We start from the raw sequence: 18,186 nt of genomic DNA, 5'->3' as shown, positions 1-18,186 counted from the left end.
ATTACAGGCAGCAATTCATTGGCAGGAAGAACTGGGGTGCTCTCAAAAGGCTGAGGTGTGATGATAGGGAAGTGAAAGGAGGGGGCAATTTATTCCAACAACACCCAAGTTGTTTCCATTGAAACTGCTAACATGGGAGGGTCTAGCTTGGTGCTATCAGAGCTGCGTTCCCCTCACCCATGAGCTCACAATGATGGGAACATATCTTGCTTCAGCAAATGAATAATCAGCTCACTTTAAGCTTGATTATCCCTTTGCAGTAATGTCAGTTACACGAGGAGGAGACCTAGAGGGCAAAGTTTGCCCATGAGTCAAAGGTCTCCCACACCTGTTCTAATGGCTCAATGAAGGAAAAAGATTGCACTCACAATGCAGACTGGTCAATACAGTAGCTGGTCAATACAGTGACCACAGCATGCCTAGCAAGTGTATATATGCAAGCTCCAGGTAACTTTTCATTCTAAAAGGGTCTTCTCTTGCAAATTATCCACACTGCAGCCTTCCACCGGTCATCTGCGCAGCTGTCCGTGCAACTGGATATTTTTTTTAAATGATTATTTTAGGGCAGCCAATCCAAGAACTGCAGTCCTGCTCCTCTAAGCCTCCCGAACCTTCTAGCAGCAACACCAAAGTACTTTAAGATAGCATTGAAATGCTTACCAACAGTTTTCTTTTCCCCTATTATCACAGGGTTGTATTTGATAGCTGAGTATAAGGCTTCAGTCATTGGAATAAGGAGAGAAGCAATTTTCAGTGATTTCCCCCTGAAGCTTCATGTGATCTGGAGGATCCCTACCAAGCCCAAAATTGCTCCCCTAACCATTTAACTAACAGAAGTTGTAGTGTCAACCTAAGTGACACTGCGGAATATAAGACATCACTTTTAATAGCAAACCTGCTTTTTAAAAAAGCAATAAAGCATCACAATAATATGAGACACATGGGCATGAGCAGTTATGAAAGCAGTAAAGTTACAACTAGGTGACCATTCTGTCTTCAATATTTTGTGTTTTGTCTTAAAAAGTATTACACATGTAGAACCTAACTTGTGCCTAGACTAAGGATCTGGCTTGGCTGAAATCTCTTCAACAGCCTAAGATATAAAGTAAGTGAGTGGAACACTGCCATAGATTAGGAGCAACATCTGACCTCTAAGTGCTGCAAGGTACTACTGGCACAACTTAAACAGAGAGATAAGCACAGCCTCAGATACTTTCCACATTTTATTTACATTTGAAGACTAATTTTATTCTCAATCACATATCCATACACCTATTTTCCTTTTTTGTTTTGCTTCACTAAAACTTAAATGCATGGTTTATTAGAACAAAGACTGTAAACAAATATTTGCAATGTCCATTACATGTAACACACAGGAGCCGCTTAAAAGAAAATCATTTCCCCATTTTATAAATACAAGTATCAAAACAATCCTGACCGTATTCTGTGACACTACTAGCAGTCAGCACCCACACCTTTGCAAAAATTAAACAAGTTGAGCAATGGTATTTGCAGTACCTGCTACTGAAACAATTTTATCTGCAGCTCTTTTACTAAAGCAAGATGGATAAAGCATGCCATTTGTATTTTTTCTTCTTGAGAAAAAGTTTTCTGAAACATTATTCCACAGCAACCTGACACTTCCTGTCATGCTTTCGTCTTGAAACACCGGAGCTCCAATTTTAGGCTACTTCAGGTTTATGCTTAAAATTATAGTGCCTTGGTAAAGAGGAAAAATAATTGTGCTGCCTTTTTTTTTTCTCTGATTGTGCCTGAAAACATATGGGGCATACATATACATATATATATTCTTTCAAATGTCCAGATCACGTACACCAGCAGAAACTCTTAATGTGTGGGTGGTTTGCATTGTGAGATTGAATCAAGACATTAAACATAAGTAGAAGTTGTTTAAGACAAGTTTGGGATTCAGCTAAAATTAATTGTTATAAGTTTGTCCTTCTGGAGGTTGTGGAAGCTTCATATTTTCTTTGGACATCATTAGACGCCTTAGCTCTTGAAGTACAACTTTAATGCTATAAGAATTTTGCCATTTTGCTAACACTGGTATGCTTCGTGCATCCACCTGTAAGGAAAGAAAGTGTACATTTAAGTAAGGCACATAAAATAACCAATTCCATAACTGTGGTAGCATGCTTGCATTGAGTTTTCAGACAACCTAAACACCAGCCACCTGCTCTTATGGTCTGGTGCTAACACTAGCTGCACTAGTACAGAAGTGGTAGGAATGAAGCCTTAATTATCACTGTGACTCATCATAAACCACTATGGATACAAATGTCAAGGATGAGAATTTGTGGCTCCTTTTGAAGATTTTTTAGTTTTTATAGCTATTCAGGGAAAGTTTTCAAAACATATGGCATCTCCTGCTAAACAGTTCAAGAGGAGGAAGGCAGGTGAAAATAATGTTTTGTCATATCTCATGGATAGGTTAGTAAAAACTGACCATTTTAGCTTAGCAACATAGTCAACAGAAACATGTAAATGTCAGCATGCATCAACTAATTAATTATTGGATAGTGCAACCTCTCTATTAATTCATCCTTAAAAAACAGGCCAACTATTCTGTCTCTTATGAATAATTTGAGTTTGGATAAAATTCAAGGAACCTAGAATAGACACTTGCAGCTGTTGGAATATAAAACAGAAACTATTGCGATGAATCAGTAAGGTAACAAAGAATACTGTTTCTTTAATAAGTAAAGAATGCGTGAACCTCTAAAGGCCATGAAAAAAAGCAACCCGAGAAAATGTGTTTATAGGTCTGGGATATACAACAGTCAAGATATCACAGTACTTCCATAATGATTTTTTACATTGTAGGACATTCTATAGAGGGTCTGTATTGAGGGTGGCTAGCCACTGGCCACCAAGTAAATTTCTGCCGCTGTACCCCACACTGTCAAGTCCCTAATTAAAAATAAAAATAAATGTGACAAGGGGCTGTGGAGGATGGGTAAACCTCTCTGCCCACCCCAGCAACCCCAGCAGTCTCACAGTAATCTCAATCATCTGATGAACAGGGAAGGGGCAAGAGAGCCCTTTCTCAATCAGATGGCACAAATCAGACCCACAGGAGCAGTGGACCCTGTACATTTGTGCATGCATGTGTGAGTGTGAGCAGCCACACCACCTGCTGACATTCAGCCTCCAGAGTGTTGGCCAAGAGCAAATGTAGACCTTGGATGACACACAAACCCCCAAAAATGTTAGCCACCCGATCCATACAGAATATTTTAGAGCTAGGTTACAGTTCTTCCTAACAAAATTCCAATATAACTTTAAGTTTGTTTGGGATTCATCAGTTCAGTTTTTACCTGACTGTTAACTCACAAATCAGCAACCTACTTGCAAGTCTACAGCTCCCATTTAATGGATTTTCAGTCCATTACACTGAAATCAATGGCCTACTCAACTGGGGGAGAAATCAACACAACTGATACAGAGCAAGCACAGACCACAGATGTGCTGTTGCTTTAAATTTATTCCTGTACTTGACTGAGAGAGACTCAAAGAGTCATTTTCACTGGGCAACTTCTGCAGTTTTAGTTGGATTGATCATAATAGAAAAACGGGAGCTAAAAGGACTAAGTTTGTAAAATTTAATTATTTAACATGACAGCAAAGGCAAACTATAATTGATGAATAGATTTCCTTTAATTTGCAGTACTCCAAATTATGACTCCAATTGTAAAATTATAATATATGGACCCAAGGGCATGCCAAACATTACACATTTCCTAGATGAATCTCCTACACAGAGAAAGAGATATGTGGCTTTGGCACGTTCCTATACACAAAATGTTTACTAATGTAAGAAGTTGATAATGTTGGCAGTCACAATTTTTAAAAATTGCTTTCCATTCCTTTAACTATTTCACACCACATAAAATTGATTAAGCCTCTTGTTTTTACTGTGACCTTATAACTTTGGTATGGATCCAGACTTGGTCAGAATAAACCCCACTGAAATCAATGGGGCAAACTAATCATGACAAACTTAAGTTTCACTAATTTCAATGGGTCTGCTCTAAAAATGACTAAATGTGGATGCAACCCCTTGTCCATAGGTACCACCAACACATAATATGACAGAACAATTTACAAATTAATGTGTTAATTGAGGGCATATAAGAGCAGATGAACATACAACTTTGGGAGATTAAAAAAGAAACAGAATCCTTAACAGTTTTTCTATGAAAAATAAACTGGCTTGATCATCTTGCATTCCATCTTACCATTCCATTGGAATTATTTATTCCATTCATATTAATTTTAGTTACGAATCTAACTGTTGGAGGTGCTTCTGGATATTTAGGCCCACACTCTACTTTCAAGCTGTATATTCTGTTTTCATAATTTGTCTAGTAAACAGAGGAGGGAAAAAAAGAATTAATCATACTGAAAGCTAATATGCATTCCAAATAACAATACTGAAACCAAGTCAGTCATCCCCATCTCAAGGATCGTGTGCACAGCTGTTTCAAAATTGGTACGATTCTGCTGACCAGCTGTTTGGCAGGAAAGAGGGGAAGCAGGTGAATTCAACTTCCTGTGCTTTCCTAACAGCTGACTGGTGAAATTTTAATATTTTTTGAAGGGCTCCATGCATGCAGACTAGCTGAAGAACATGGCTTGTATATAACCCCAGTTATCCAGCCATCTAGAGATACGTAGATAACACTAGCAGGACTGGGACAAATAAGTATCTTATAATACTAAAGCAACAAAGGAGGTTCAGTTTAACTAAGGCTTAGCAAGAAGAAACTGGTGTTATCATTTCATGGCAGATTTTCCCCCTTCACTGGTAACTATTATTTCAGGTTTCTTGCCCAAAGATTTTTATAAAATGAAAAACCCAGATGTATCTTCCCCTTAATACTCACAAAACAGCCAACCTCAATGCCACCATCATTCAAAGAATCCGTTTTTAATAGAGAAACTGTGAGAAATATATACATGTAAACGCAGAAGAAAGGTGGCAGAAGGCAGCCAATAACCTCAAACAGAACCTTGCAACAAACCCAAATTGAGAAGAAGGAAGCGACAGAACTTAGGACAGGCTTCTGCATCTAATAATACCCTGCTTGAATGTAGTTGCCGAGAGAAAGAGGAAGGTAATCACGCTGGCTTTCCGAACTGAACTGTGCTTGAGTAAAGAAGCCCAATACCCAGAATAGTGGAAAGACCTTCCAAAAAACATCACCCGTGCAATTAAAAAGCTTCTTCCCTTACACATATGAGAAACTATTTCCTCCTACTTTCCACATGTGTTGCAGTAGCCTTGTGGATCCTGGGCCTGTATATACATACCTAGTTCACAATGACCCCACTCAAGGCATCTCCCTGATCTGAAATACAATGTTGGTTCCTTCACAACACCTGTCAGCCCTAAAAACAATATTTAACTCTTTTATTATTTCACTGAGTAAAGTGGCTTATCATTAAAATTAAAATTACGTTCTAGTTTATTAGTTACTGAATTGTGTACTATATGGCATTGTCAAAACTACCTTATGACTCATTCGGATCTCAGTGTGGATGAAGTACTCAAATTACTGAACACTCCGAACAAATATGCATATCAAATTAATCTGGGGAAATTGTGACCAGGGGTCACTCTAGTAATCAGACAGTGCCAATTTCATCTTGATTGCTTAAAAACTGAAACAAGCAGCAGCAGCAACAGCAGAAGCAAAATGGAAGTGTGAGAGGATGAAGGAGGAGTGGAAGAATGAGGAAGTCCTGCTGGGCAAGCATTCCACACACAGACAGGCACAACTGGGTATAATTCATAAATGGTAATTTTGTTGTGGGTTCTATTATGGTTGCATTTGAATTTTTATAGGTCACCTTGAAGGCTTCGCAGTAGGAAGGTGACACAGAACTGTTTTAAATGAAACTGCATATAGGTTTTTTTGACTGGGCGGGGGTTGGGGGGAGAGAGACAATATAGATTTGAGAATTCCCTTCATGAAAGTTCTACATTGGGGTGGAGAACCTCTCTCTCCATGAAGGCCACATTCTCTCATGGGCAACCTGGGGAGGCAGGCAGCATGTCAGTGGTGCATGCAGCCAGATGCAAAACTGAGTGGGAATGTAGGCAAACATCAGCCGAGCAGTGGCTGTGACTCGTTACCCCTTTCAGTAGATTACATTTCAGCCATGCAAAAGTCAGCTTTCTACACACCCAAACACCTACCTCTATCCAGGCAAGCAAGAGCCATTATCACAATTCAAACATACACACACACCCCAGGCAACAGCACTTGAGAAGCACACAAGACGTGTTGGTGAGGGATGTGGACAAGGGAGGGTTCCAAGGTCCAGAGAGTAGTAGATTCACTACCGCTGCTCAAAAACCTATTGGGCTCAGTGACCATCCAAACTAACTAAATTAAAATATTTCCCTATTCCATAGATGCAGTATTCCTACATCTTCAGAGAAGACAGAAGCTGCCCACAGCATTTTAGTATATAATTTTTCATCACTTACCCAGACTGCTTCTTACCATTTAGCTAGATTTAGCCTGAGTTCCAGGAATATTTACCGTATTTTTCGCCCTATAGGACGCACCGGCCCATAGGATGCACCTAGATTTGGGGGGGGGGGGAATAAAGGGGGAAAAATTATTCCCCCCGCCCAGGCGCGGGGCTGGGGCGGGGGAAGCTCGGGCTTCCCCCTCCCCCAGAACGGGACCCAGAGCCATGCGGAAGCTGCGTGCAGCTTTGGCATCGCTCTGGGAGCTTGCGGGGCTGGAGGAGGGGGAAGCCCCCCGCCAGCCTTCTAACCAAGTCCGGAGACAGCGGGAAAGGCGCGCTGCGCCTCCCCACTGTCCCCCGAGCTGGTGGGGCTGGCGGTGGGGCTCTCCTGAAGCCTGGAGAGCGAGAGGGGTTGGTGCGCACCGACCCCTCTCGCTCTCCAGGCTTCAGCAAAAGCCTGCATTCGCCCCATAGGACGCACACACATTTCCCCTTCATTTTTGGAGGGGAAAAAGTGCGTCCTATGGGGCGAAAAATACGGTACTATTCCTTCCACAACACTGACCAGAACACTCTCAAATCCTATCATTGCTGGGATCCCCTGTTCTCAGAAAAGACAGATTTGCCTAAGCTTTGACTACTGTGTCAAAGATGTTTAAATAAGCACATTGACAGGTCAGTTTTGGGGGAACAGAACTAGAATTGCCTTGCCCTAGCTGCTCTCAGTCTCTACATATAAATAATTAATGCAACTACAGTAAAATGGGATCAAAACAAATTCAAATTGATACTAACTTTAGGACATTCAGTATGTGTGATGCTGAAGCAGAAACAATGATTGATGCTGCTCCACAACAATGATGCTAATTTTATGAATGATCTTCAAAACTAAAATAAAAGGAAACCAGTCATAATATTAATACCAAATCCTCTCTATCTTTGGTCAGAATTTACTCTTGGCTTATAGCAGCTTCCTCCAAATTTGCAGTTCACCATGACCTCTTCCTACTACTATTCCCATGATTTCTTGTATTTTACTCCTTGGGTATGTTCCGCCCCGCCCCATGCTACCTAGAAACACACATATGCACTGAAAACTATATGAGGGTGAGGGGAGAAGAGTTCACTCCAATTCCCCAGGAATTGAAGAAAATGAAGTGCAAGTGCCAGAAGACAAGAACATCCTAAGGAGAAACACAAGTGAAGAAGCCCTCTGTTTGCAAAACTGACAGAGTAATAAAAAATAAAAAGACACACATTTGGCCAAAGTATAATGCAGGCTGAATCTACAAGAGAAAGCTCAGCATCTAGCTATGTCTGAAAATTGTGGCATATCATACAATTTTATGTGTAACTGTGCGAAGTCTGGAGATTAAGTTTTTCCAACTCTATTCTTTGCTATCCAGAAAACTAGAATCACGGAAGCCAGTAAAACAAGTTACTGCAGGCATAACCCTATTTTCAAGGCTACCATTCATACCAAATGGCTGAACCAGTCAGGTAATCTAACCTGTTTTCTTACTAAAGGCACCTGGGTGGGCTACCCAAAGCCAACTTCCGTCTTACCACCAGTGGTAGGTCCAAAAAACCACTGTCTCCACCATGGCTCACTAACCAAAAACCTCATCCAGTGCAGCGTTCTAGCTGAGCTGGCTTAGCAACAGGCATTGTGTTTATTTTAATGAACTGAATAGAATGCAATACTATGAGTCATAGGGGTGTGGAGAGTCTGTGTATGAACTTAACAGTGCTTAGCTTATTTTTTAGCTGCTATTTATAGATTATAAATGACATATTGATTTGTTAATCATATGACTTTTGCTGTAATTATGCTGTTTACCTTATTTTTTAGTTGCTGCTTTGTTAATAGTGTTTTATAGACTGTAATGGTATATTGGTTTGTTAATTATTTTATATGATTTATGCTGTACTTCTGTTGTTCTATTATGCTCTATTATGTTATTGATATTTCTTGTTTGTAAGCCGCTTTGTGATTCATTTGAATGTAAAGCGGCAAAGAAATACAATCAATCTTAACTTTGCCTATGGGCAGAAAACAATTACATTTCTGCCCAAATCCTGGATGCCCAGAATACTCATTATATTATATTATATTATATTATATTATATTATATTATATTATATTATATTATATTATATTATATTATATTATATTATATTATATTATATTATATTATATTATAGCAATATGTCAGCCATACAATATGCACATACCTGATTTTCAAAGACTAATTGTGTCTGGGGTAATGCCAGGGTAGGGGCTGCCTTTGGAGTGCCTGGCAAGAGGAGCCAAGCCAAAAAGCCACAGTATCCTGACGTGATCCAGATGTTGCTGCTACTGCAACCTTCTCAAGCCAAGGTTCAAAGGGAAAGCCAGAGCAGATTGTTGGCTTATGGAAGGGGTGGAGAGAAGGTAGACCAGGCTTTACTGGTGGATCTCTAGCTAATTTGCAATAGATTGGCAAAGGCTTCTGCCTCCTAACAGCATAAAATAAAATAAAAATACTTATCCCACCTACAGTAGGCTGCTGAAATCTAATCAGGCATGGACTTGTGTTAAAAACTGAGCTCAGTTCAGTTCCAGTACTGAAAACAAATTTGAAAGGTTCAGAATGTCATTAGGGCATACTGGGTTCTTTATTAATGGCTGAATCTCTTTCACACTAAGCTGTTGGGAGTAGATCCTGGGGTTATAATACAAAACAAATGAGATGTGACTAGCATGATACCAGGCTCTGCTGCCAACATGCAGGTCTTAAAGGGAAAGGAGGAAAAGGCAACAGAACTCTGTGTAAACTAGATAGGCATGTCAATTGTCACCATCCACATCAGGTTACTTTGTTTGTTATGCCTGCACACACAAGCACACATAAAACTAAAGGAAGGGAGATTATTTGGTGCCATAAGCTAACAGGCACACACTAAAGTGGTATATTATAAGTTAAAAACCAAAACAGAACATTTCATGTTGCTAAAGGTCCAAACTGTTTCTTGGTGGAGCTGAAATTGTTGTTTAATGAGGGATAGCTAATATCATCAATGTGTTGTTTGAATGCACACAACAGAAATATGCATCTGTGCTGGGCCACAATTGCATACTACTGAATATGCACTTGGAACACTTCAACTTGAGCAGAGGTCACTATGAGACACTGACATCTGAATACAGATTTGATAGCATTCAATAAAATGTAAAAAATTACCATTGTCCTTAATGTTACAATTATGTGGCCCCCATATTGACCTGGGCCTTTAAGAAACAATTCTACACCTTTCTACGATTGTTACTAATTGTGAAAAAGCAAAGTTAGCTATAGGCTAACTTCTGTTATAGCTTATAAGGTTCCTAATTGAATTATGATATTCATCCATCTTTGGGCTGAATCCAATTAAGTTATACAGTACTCAGAATAATCCCCTGAAATTGATGAGTCTACTCTTTGACTTAGTTGATTCACCCCATAGCATAACCCATAGCTAACAACCATGCATTGCAAATGTCTGAAAAGTTCCGCTAAATGAAGATTTAACTTATAGTACTGACCCTTGGTGGTCCAATAATCATGCCCGTCCACCTTGTAAGTGTCATGTCTTCGTCATCTTCGAGGCCCCAGCTTACTGTACCATCTCCTACTCCTTTCTGACCTTCTTCAAGTTCTTCCAACAAGCGAAAATTACGAGGGACTTTAACTATTTGAAAAAAGTAAAGCAATGTAAATAGCAATGTTCAAAATCACAGCTGATCTCTTGTCACATCTTAGCATGAAGGCCTGGCTGAGCCAACTAAAAAATCCACACCTGTGAATTTATGCGTATAACACATTTTACTAGAATACATATTGAATTGCAATCAATGTGAAAAACAAACTTATTTCCACTTATGAAGTATCATACAACTTGGAATCTTAAATTCCTCAGCAACATCAAATTTGCAGATTTGATTTTCTTATGGGTCTTTTTTTTAAAGTGACAGTCTAAATTAAAATATCAAATTTCATATCTGGAAGTCATATACAGCCATAATTTTCACCATTTAGTTCATCAATTTTCTGCTTCAAAAAGTAAGTTTTAATATATGACAGTTACCTCAGCATTACAACAGTAAGCACTACTCAGTCATTACTTCTCTGTGGAATACTGGTTACATTCAGATAATCCTTTATCAGTTTAAGATGAAATAAGCGGCTCTTATTTTTAGCTGTAAGTCATCTTGAGTACCATTAGAGGAAAAGGTGGGATATAAATAAATATATAATAATTATTATAGCAGTAATAAATGTGAGTCTTTGCCCAAACACTCAGCTTATTTGCTCCTCCCTCTGCAGCATAAGCAAACCCAAAAAATTATGATCACCAGATTTGAAACAAGCTAGAATATTAAACCATACTTTAAGTGGGTTAACTGTCTTAGCTTGTTCCAAAGCTTGTAAGCCTAGTTTCCGGGGGCACTATGGTTCATTAGGTGCTTCCTGGTTTGATTGCTTACATTGCAAACGGATGAACAAAGGGGCTCAGTGCATGGGGTACGGGCTTGTTTGTTTAGCACTTAATCCTGCTTTTCACTATATGTCTCACAACAATTTACAGAAAATCAATGATATTGTTCGTTATATTTTATTATAAAGCCAATATCATCATCTGAACTGGTCCTAGTCACACATACTGCATATTAAATAAGAATATTGTGCACACAAATTCTAATTGAGATGAACTTCAGAACTAGAAGGCATTTAAGAAATATTGCTCTTTGCAATCGTCTAACTAAACAACAGTTCAGAGTAGAAATCAGTTACTTCCCATTTCGTAACAAAAATAAGAATACGGGAAAGCATTCATTTCTCGCGGAGGACTGGTTGTATGAAAAGGATTAGAGAGGCAAATTCACAATACACCATTTTCCTACAAATAAAAGGATGCATTTCAAAATATGATCCAAATCCACAAACTGTACTAGCAGCTCAAACGACTGTATCAGGTTACTAAAGCAGGTTTGTACATATCTGATCCCTTGCATAGGTCAAACAATTATGCAAGCATGCAATGCCTGCCCTAAGTTGCTTTGACCACAAGCATGCTCAGGTGGCTATTTTGGGAGAGAAAAGTGCTAAGGGATTTTAACAGATAATATCTTCAAGACTTCTAAATACCAAAGATGCTGGAGATCTAAATGTGTATTCATTATGCTGAAATACAGCAATGGGAGATAATGAGTTGACCTATGCCATACTGTGATATCACACAACCTGTAAAGGAATACACTGTAGATTCCGATAAAGTGGTTGCCTTTTATAATTACAAAAAAACAGAGCAGGAAATCCTAACCATGGGAAGGTTATCACCATTATTGGCCATTTTTCATTCTTAGAGTACAAGCTTCCCCACCGCACTCTGCTTCAAGCAGGACTACAAATATATTTGGCTTTAAAAGAAAAAGGGAAGTTAAATAAACCAGGATTTGCCCCACTATAAGCAAAGCAGTAATTCCCTATGCACTTACTCCAGGACATATGACTAAAATCAGCTTGAGCATACACACAACCAAAAGCATGCTTTACACTAGCCAATAAGCAGTTTCCCCTTACACACCAAAAGATCTCCTTTCCATAAGTGCCCTGCTATAGTTTTCCAGCTAAGATTAAGAATGCCCAGTGGTTGCCATGGAAAACAGTTTTTGAATTAGAACCCCTCACAATACAGCAATGTATTGCAGACTAAATTTTAAAATTGCTCACATGCTGTAGCTGCTCACTACCTTTGTTTGTATATAACCATATCACCATTACCAAACGGTGAACATTTGGATAATACACAAAACATTTGTATGTATTGCTGTGCAGCCTCAAACTCACATTCTGTACAGTGTTATTGTACAAAGAAGAACAGATATTTCTAAACATGCAAAACTACATTTAGCATCTGATAAAGGCCAGAACCATTTCTTTCTGCATGATTAGCTACATGCTCAGTTGACTACAAAAATACCCCCCTTTTGGACCAATAATTACCTCCCCTAACTGCAGCATTAAATATTATATCCATGTGCATAATGAAAACATGGAATTATAGAGTGGAAGGTACCCCAAGGGTAATCCTGCAATGCAGGAATCTCAACTAAAGCATCCATGACAGGTGGCCATACAACTTTTGCTCAAAAACTTCCAAGGAAGGGGAGTATACCACCTTTCAAGGTAGTCTGTTGTACTGTCAAAAAGCTCTTACTGTCAGAAAGTTCTTCTTGGTGTTTTGTCAGAATCCCTCTTGTTGTAACTTGAAGCCATTGGTTCAGGTCCTACCCTTCAGATCAGGAGAAAACAAGTTTGCTCCCATCCTCCATGTGGTATCCCTTTCAATATGTGAAGATGCCTATCATCTCTCCTCTCAGACTCCTCTTTTCCAGGCTAAACATACCCAACTCCCTCAACCATTCCTCATATGGCTTAGTTTCCAGACCTGTGGTAATCTTGGTTGCCCTACTTTGTCCACCTACCAGTTTGTCAATATCCTTCTTAAATCTGGCACCCAAAACTGGCCATGGTATTCTAGGTGTGGTCTGACCAAGGCAAAATAGTGTGGTATTGTAACTTCCCTTGATCTGGCCACTATACTTCTTTTGCTGCTGCATCACACTGTGGACTCCTATTAAATTTGTCATCTATTTCACATGCACTACTGGCAAGCCAGGAGTCCCCTATCTTATATTTGTGCAGCTGGTTCTTGCTGCCTAATTGTAGAACATAGCATTTGTCCCTGTTGAAATTCATTTTGTTAGTTTTGGCCCAGTTCTCTAGTCTGTTAAGATTATCTTGAGTCCTGATTCTGTCTTCTGCAGCTACCCATCCCAGTTTGGTGTCATCTACAAATTTGATGAGCATCCCCTCAATTCTTTCATCCAAGTCATTTATAAAGACACTGAACAACGCTGCTGCATCCCACTTTTCACTTTTTCCCCAAGATGAGGAACCATTTGGGTTCACTCAGTCAACCAGCTACAAATCCACCTAACAGTCACCCAATCCAGTCCACAATCCACCAACTTCCCTGCAAGAATATTATGGGACACTATGTCAAAAGCCTTACTGAAAACAAGATACACTGTGCCCCCAGCATTCTCATGATCAACCACACTTTTAACTCTTGTCAAAAAAAATAAAATGAGATTTCTCTGGTATGACTTGTTTATAGAAACCCATGCAAAGTCTTAGTAATCAAAGCACTATTTCTTAAATTCTCACAGACGAACCCTTTACTGCTATCTATATACCAGGTCTTCTTTTCTCACATTTTTGAAGATGGGAAGAATCTGCAGAGACCTCATCTGTTCTACAAAAATTCTCAATTATTATAGGCAGAGACTTGGAGATCACATCTGCAAGCTCCTTTAGTACCCTTGAGTGCAGCCCATCAAGCACTGGAGATTTGAATTCATTTAGTAACTAAGTGTTCCCTTGCCACTCTTTTCCTATCTTGGGCTGCAGCTCCCTCCTTGCATTGTTTATTCTGTTATCACCGGGTTGGTCACTGCTTTCCTTTTGGGTGAAGACAGAGGCAAAGCAGGTGTTAAGCAATTCTGCCTTCTCTCTGTGACCCAATAGCATTTCTCCATCTTCTCCACGCATAGGACCTATAGTTGCTTGTTCTCCCTTTTGCTTCGAAAATGTGACACTAAAGATTTAGTAAATTAAAGTAACCCCAAATTAGTGGATTTTCTGTGCTGAGTGTTATCTTTGAAAGGAACTTTTCCTTGCCCAGAGGCAGGTTCATAATGAGAGTATGAAATGAACTCTCATTAGCTGTTTACATTTGCTGCAGAAGCTTACGGTTCCCTTAAGAGAACACAGCTTGGAAACTGTTTTTGTATGAACTTTGATGAGAGCTATGCAAGGCAGCTTATGGTTAATGGACAAATTAAGAAAGGCATATCAGTGATGCCCAGAGATTATCCTACAACACCCTACTTTTCATGGAAAGACATGCTGCTAAAAACAAAATTGTGGCCTCAATTGCAGCAAACTCTGGCAAAATTCTGAATAGTTTTGTTGTAAATAAGTTGTAAATGTTTAATGGAAAAAATAAATTATGTATGTATCAGTTTATGTTTTGTATTTCATCAGTAAAAAACAACTGAAAGGAGTTGCTATTTAAAATACTGTGGATGTATTGTTGACTGCATTTATTAAACGAGTAAAAACAGCCAGGCAGTCATATGTCTGGACATATAAATACTGTTTATTTTGTTTTTTCTGCATTGGCACAAATACAGGTAACTGAAGATCATCATGGGATCCAATACGACATCCTATATTTTGATTGTCACTCAAGAACTTCAATGCAAAACAGCAATTATGTTCATGCTAACAATACTTTAAAATCCAGATTTCATGAGTTTTGGGAAAGCACAAGGTATAAAGTTGAAAAAGTGAGTTGTAATATTAACCAGATCTGTGCATAGCAACCTACTCCACACAGAGAGCCATAAGTATGTACAATGTATTTCCCAGTAGAACTGGTTTTGATCTTTAAACCACTAAATGTTTCGGGACCGATTGTCTTAGCAGCTTGTATTCTGTGTCCCATCACAGAATATTAAGATCAAGCAAGTGTTCCTCCACTAGGTTTGAAACTCCACCCATCCCCCATCAAGCCTGACTTATGAAGGTATTTTGTGACAAATGTTAAAACCAGGCTATGGGTAGGTTTGATATTATTAAGAAGTGTTAATTTTTATTAATGTATGGCTTTATTTGGCTAATTCCTATGTGGCTGTAACACAATTAAAAATAATTAGACTAATAGATATACATGTTGTGAATCTGAAAGAAAATGCCTTTTCAAGATAATTGAACAATATGCACAGCTTCCAGGTTCAAATTATTTACAGTTTATTCAGCACAAGGTACCAACCACAGTTACAAAAACAATCACCTATTAACGGTGTTTAAATAAAAGGCTGGAATACAGGAACACAAAGTCAAAATTATTTAAATGCCCTTTCAAATTCAGTACCTATCAGTGCTGTGAAAGATCCAGGTGCGAAACATATTGCCAACGATGAAAAGGAAGATAATTACAGTTCAAGCAAGTAGACCCAGGTTATTAAAGAGTTATTAAAGGTTATTATTTTCAAGTAAAATTCTTTGGCAACACCATCTATGATCAACAACAGACTTCAAGGACAACATGCCATAATAATTTGACATGTTTAAATCTCAAATGAACTTTGTAACATAATCCATAGCATAAGTTATGGATTTTACTTCACATTAATTTTGAATAACTGCCACTCCTCGTTCATAAGCACTACTCAGCTGCAATATTTCCACTTCACCAATAACCGCATGAACTGGAAGACTGATAAACATTTGCATTTCTACCATTTTATGAGAAGTGGGGAGAATTGAGAAATAGTATTGAAAAGCTGTGGTAGGAACTAGAATAAACTGAAAGTGGGAAGAAGGGTGTGGGGAATTAGGAAAGTGGGGGTGCTGAAAAGTGGGCAGTATACAAAAAAGGCAAGAAATGGGATTGGGATAAAAGGGGATGTAGGGAGGAAAAGAAACAGAAAGTCAGGAGAACGGGAACTGTAAGGTCCAAGTATTAAAGGTTTTGGTTTCCCTTAGCCTACTGCCTCAGCAATACGATTAAAAGAAACAGAAAGTAAATTCAATACAAAGCCTCAAAGCTCATCGCTAATTTCCTTCTGGAGTTTTGCAGGAAATACTTCGACCGGGAGTATCACAACCGGGGAAGGAGGGAAGCGTGCCAGTAACAAAAATTCATACGCAAGATTGACAACGGACCTCATCAGCAAAAAGACCAAGACAGAACTTAATTACACGCCCCCATACACACTCTGTGTGTGTTTTTGTTGAACGTATCTGTCCTACCCTCAGCAACCAGCAACGCCTGCACTTCGGAATCGGCGATATTAAAAGCCACCTAAATGCCACTGGGGTCGGCTTCGTTTTCGAAGAGAGGGGAAATATTTATCAGTATTGCGTTGCGGTGGGAGGGCGGAAGAGAGACTCAAGAAACGCCACATTTCCTCTCACCCAAACCCAACCCGAGTGTGAGAAGGAGGTCCGAAGACCCCGAATTCCACCTTCCCCTGAACAAAAACCGACCCCAGGAGCGGAAAGCTGCCTCGGCCTCCCCACCTCCCGGCTGCACCGCCTGCCTCTGCCAGCCCCGCAGGCGTCTCCTCCCCGCATCCCTTGCAGCACCAAGAGGAAAGCTCCGGCCCCAGCGCCAACCCCCGCGGCCTCCCCGCCCTCCTCTCCCGCCGGCGCCGGAACCTTGGCCCGGCTGCGCTGGCGCCGACCGCTCTCCACGAAATGAGCCGCGCCGGGGACCCGCCACCGGGGCCTCTAGGGAGAGAACCCCCCTCCCCGGCGAAAGCCCCCCGCCAGCCCTTCCAAGGCGCCCCCCGCCTTCCTCTCAACACAGACCTGTGGATCCGGCCATCTTGTCCAAACCCCTCCCCCACCAGCCAGGAAACACACGGGCGCCGAGCACGTGACTTCTGCCTTGCGCCCTACGCCACTTCCTGGAAACTAGCCCCGCCCCGCGCTGGCGTTTGTTGCTTCTGCGCGTCGAACTGCATGCTAAGGCGGCTGCAGTTAAGGGAAGGGAAAAGACCGACCGACCGGGATGGGTGGAGAGGGAGGGATGTAGGGAGGCGGCTACGCGAAGCAACTGACAGGAAAAGAGAGCCCTCCAGGGCATTTGTCGCTCTGGTGTCGGGAAGTGAGGCTGCGAAAGGGTTAATTACGGAGTTTGCGGAGGTAGCCAATGGGGTGGCCTCCAGGTGGTGGAGGACTCCAACTCCCATCAGCCCCGGCCAGTATGGCCAATAGTCAGGGATGATGGAGCTGTAGTCGAATAAAACCTTAACCTACAGAGGCTGGCTTGGTGTGTTAAATGTTGGGAAACTGATATGAAATGCACAGGCAGCGATGGTTGCTCACAGTACCAGCCACCACACAGAAGCAGCTTAAGATCCAAATACTTTACTATGGCAGAAGATAAGGCTTGGTAAAACAGTTCTAAATGCAGAGTTATACAGCTTGTAGGCTTTTGCAGATGCAGATATATACAGTTACATACAAGTAAAAAGTTTCTATGTTGCCCCAAATACTCTAAACTCCAACATTTCAATATGTAACACTGGACTAGTAACACCAATGAACTGATGACTCACAGACTAACTGAGCTGACATACTGTATATTAATCACATATATAGTTGGAGCACTAGGCCGTTACCATATTAACTGGCTTGGCACACCTTGCACCTGCTATTAGTTCATCCATGGAGTGATTTATGCTCATGAAGGACATTACCCCTTTTCATTTCCAGTTGCTCCAACAGTAAGTACTATATTTAATACAATACTATTGTGTTTCATGCAAGGGAATTTATTTCCTGCTCAAAAAAGAAAGACAAGGCTATAGGTTGAATTCATACCATAACTCAAGCCCTGCATGTTACCCTCCTTCCTGACTGTAGAGAACAAATGTGGAGTCTATGGCTCTTCAGATGTTGCTGGACATTACAACACCTATCAGTCCCAGCCAGCAAGATTCATGGTCAGGGATGATGGGAGTTAAATTCCAACAGCATCTGGAAGGCCATATATCCCTAATCCTTCCTTCCCTGTAAAAAG

The 18,186-nt window shown here is 40.3% G+C and overlaps 1 protein-coding gene across 2 annotated transcripts; it reads right to left on the bottom strand.

Moving 5' to 3' along the window:
* Positions 1-1,210: 1,210 nt before the first annotated feature.
* On the bottom strand, positions 1,211-17,098 carry UBE2V2 (ubiquitin conjugating enzyme E2 V2). Of its 2 annotated transcripts, none has more exons than XM_082236055.1 (4): positions 16,971-17,098; positions 10,070-10,215; positions 4,260-4,385; positions 1,211-2,086 (listed from the first exon to the last, which is right to left on the bottom strand). In XM_082236055.1, exons 1-4 carry the CDS (start codon positions 16,984-16,986, stop codon positions 1,940-1,942), a joined length of 435 nt encoding a protein of 144 aa, XP_082092181.1. In that variant the 5' UTR covers positions 16,987-17,098; the 3' UTR covers positions 1,211-1,939. The 2 variants fall into 2 exon arrangements, with proteins under 2 accessions (XP_082092181.1, XP_082092182.1); XM_082236056.1 differs by lacking the exon at positions 16,971-17,098 and adding an exon at positions 10,612-10,636.
* Positions 17,099-18,186: the final 1,088 nt, after the last annotated feature.

The sequence above is a fragment of the Podarcis vaucheri genome, assembly GCF_965113315.1.
Source record: "Podarcis vaucheri genome assembly, chromosome: 8".
NCBI classification, from domain to species: Eukaryota; Metazoa; Chordata; class Lepidosauria; order Squamata; family Lacertidae; genus Podarcis; species Podarcis vaucheri.
The sequence above is the reverse complement of the archived record's forward strand: the minus strand, read 5'-3'. Positions and strand labels throughout refer to the sequence as shown.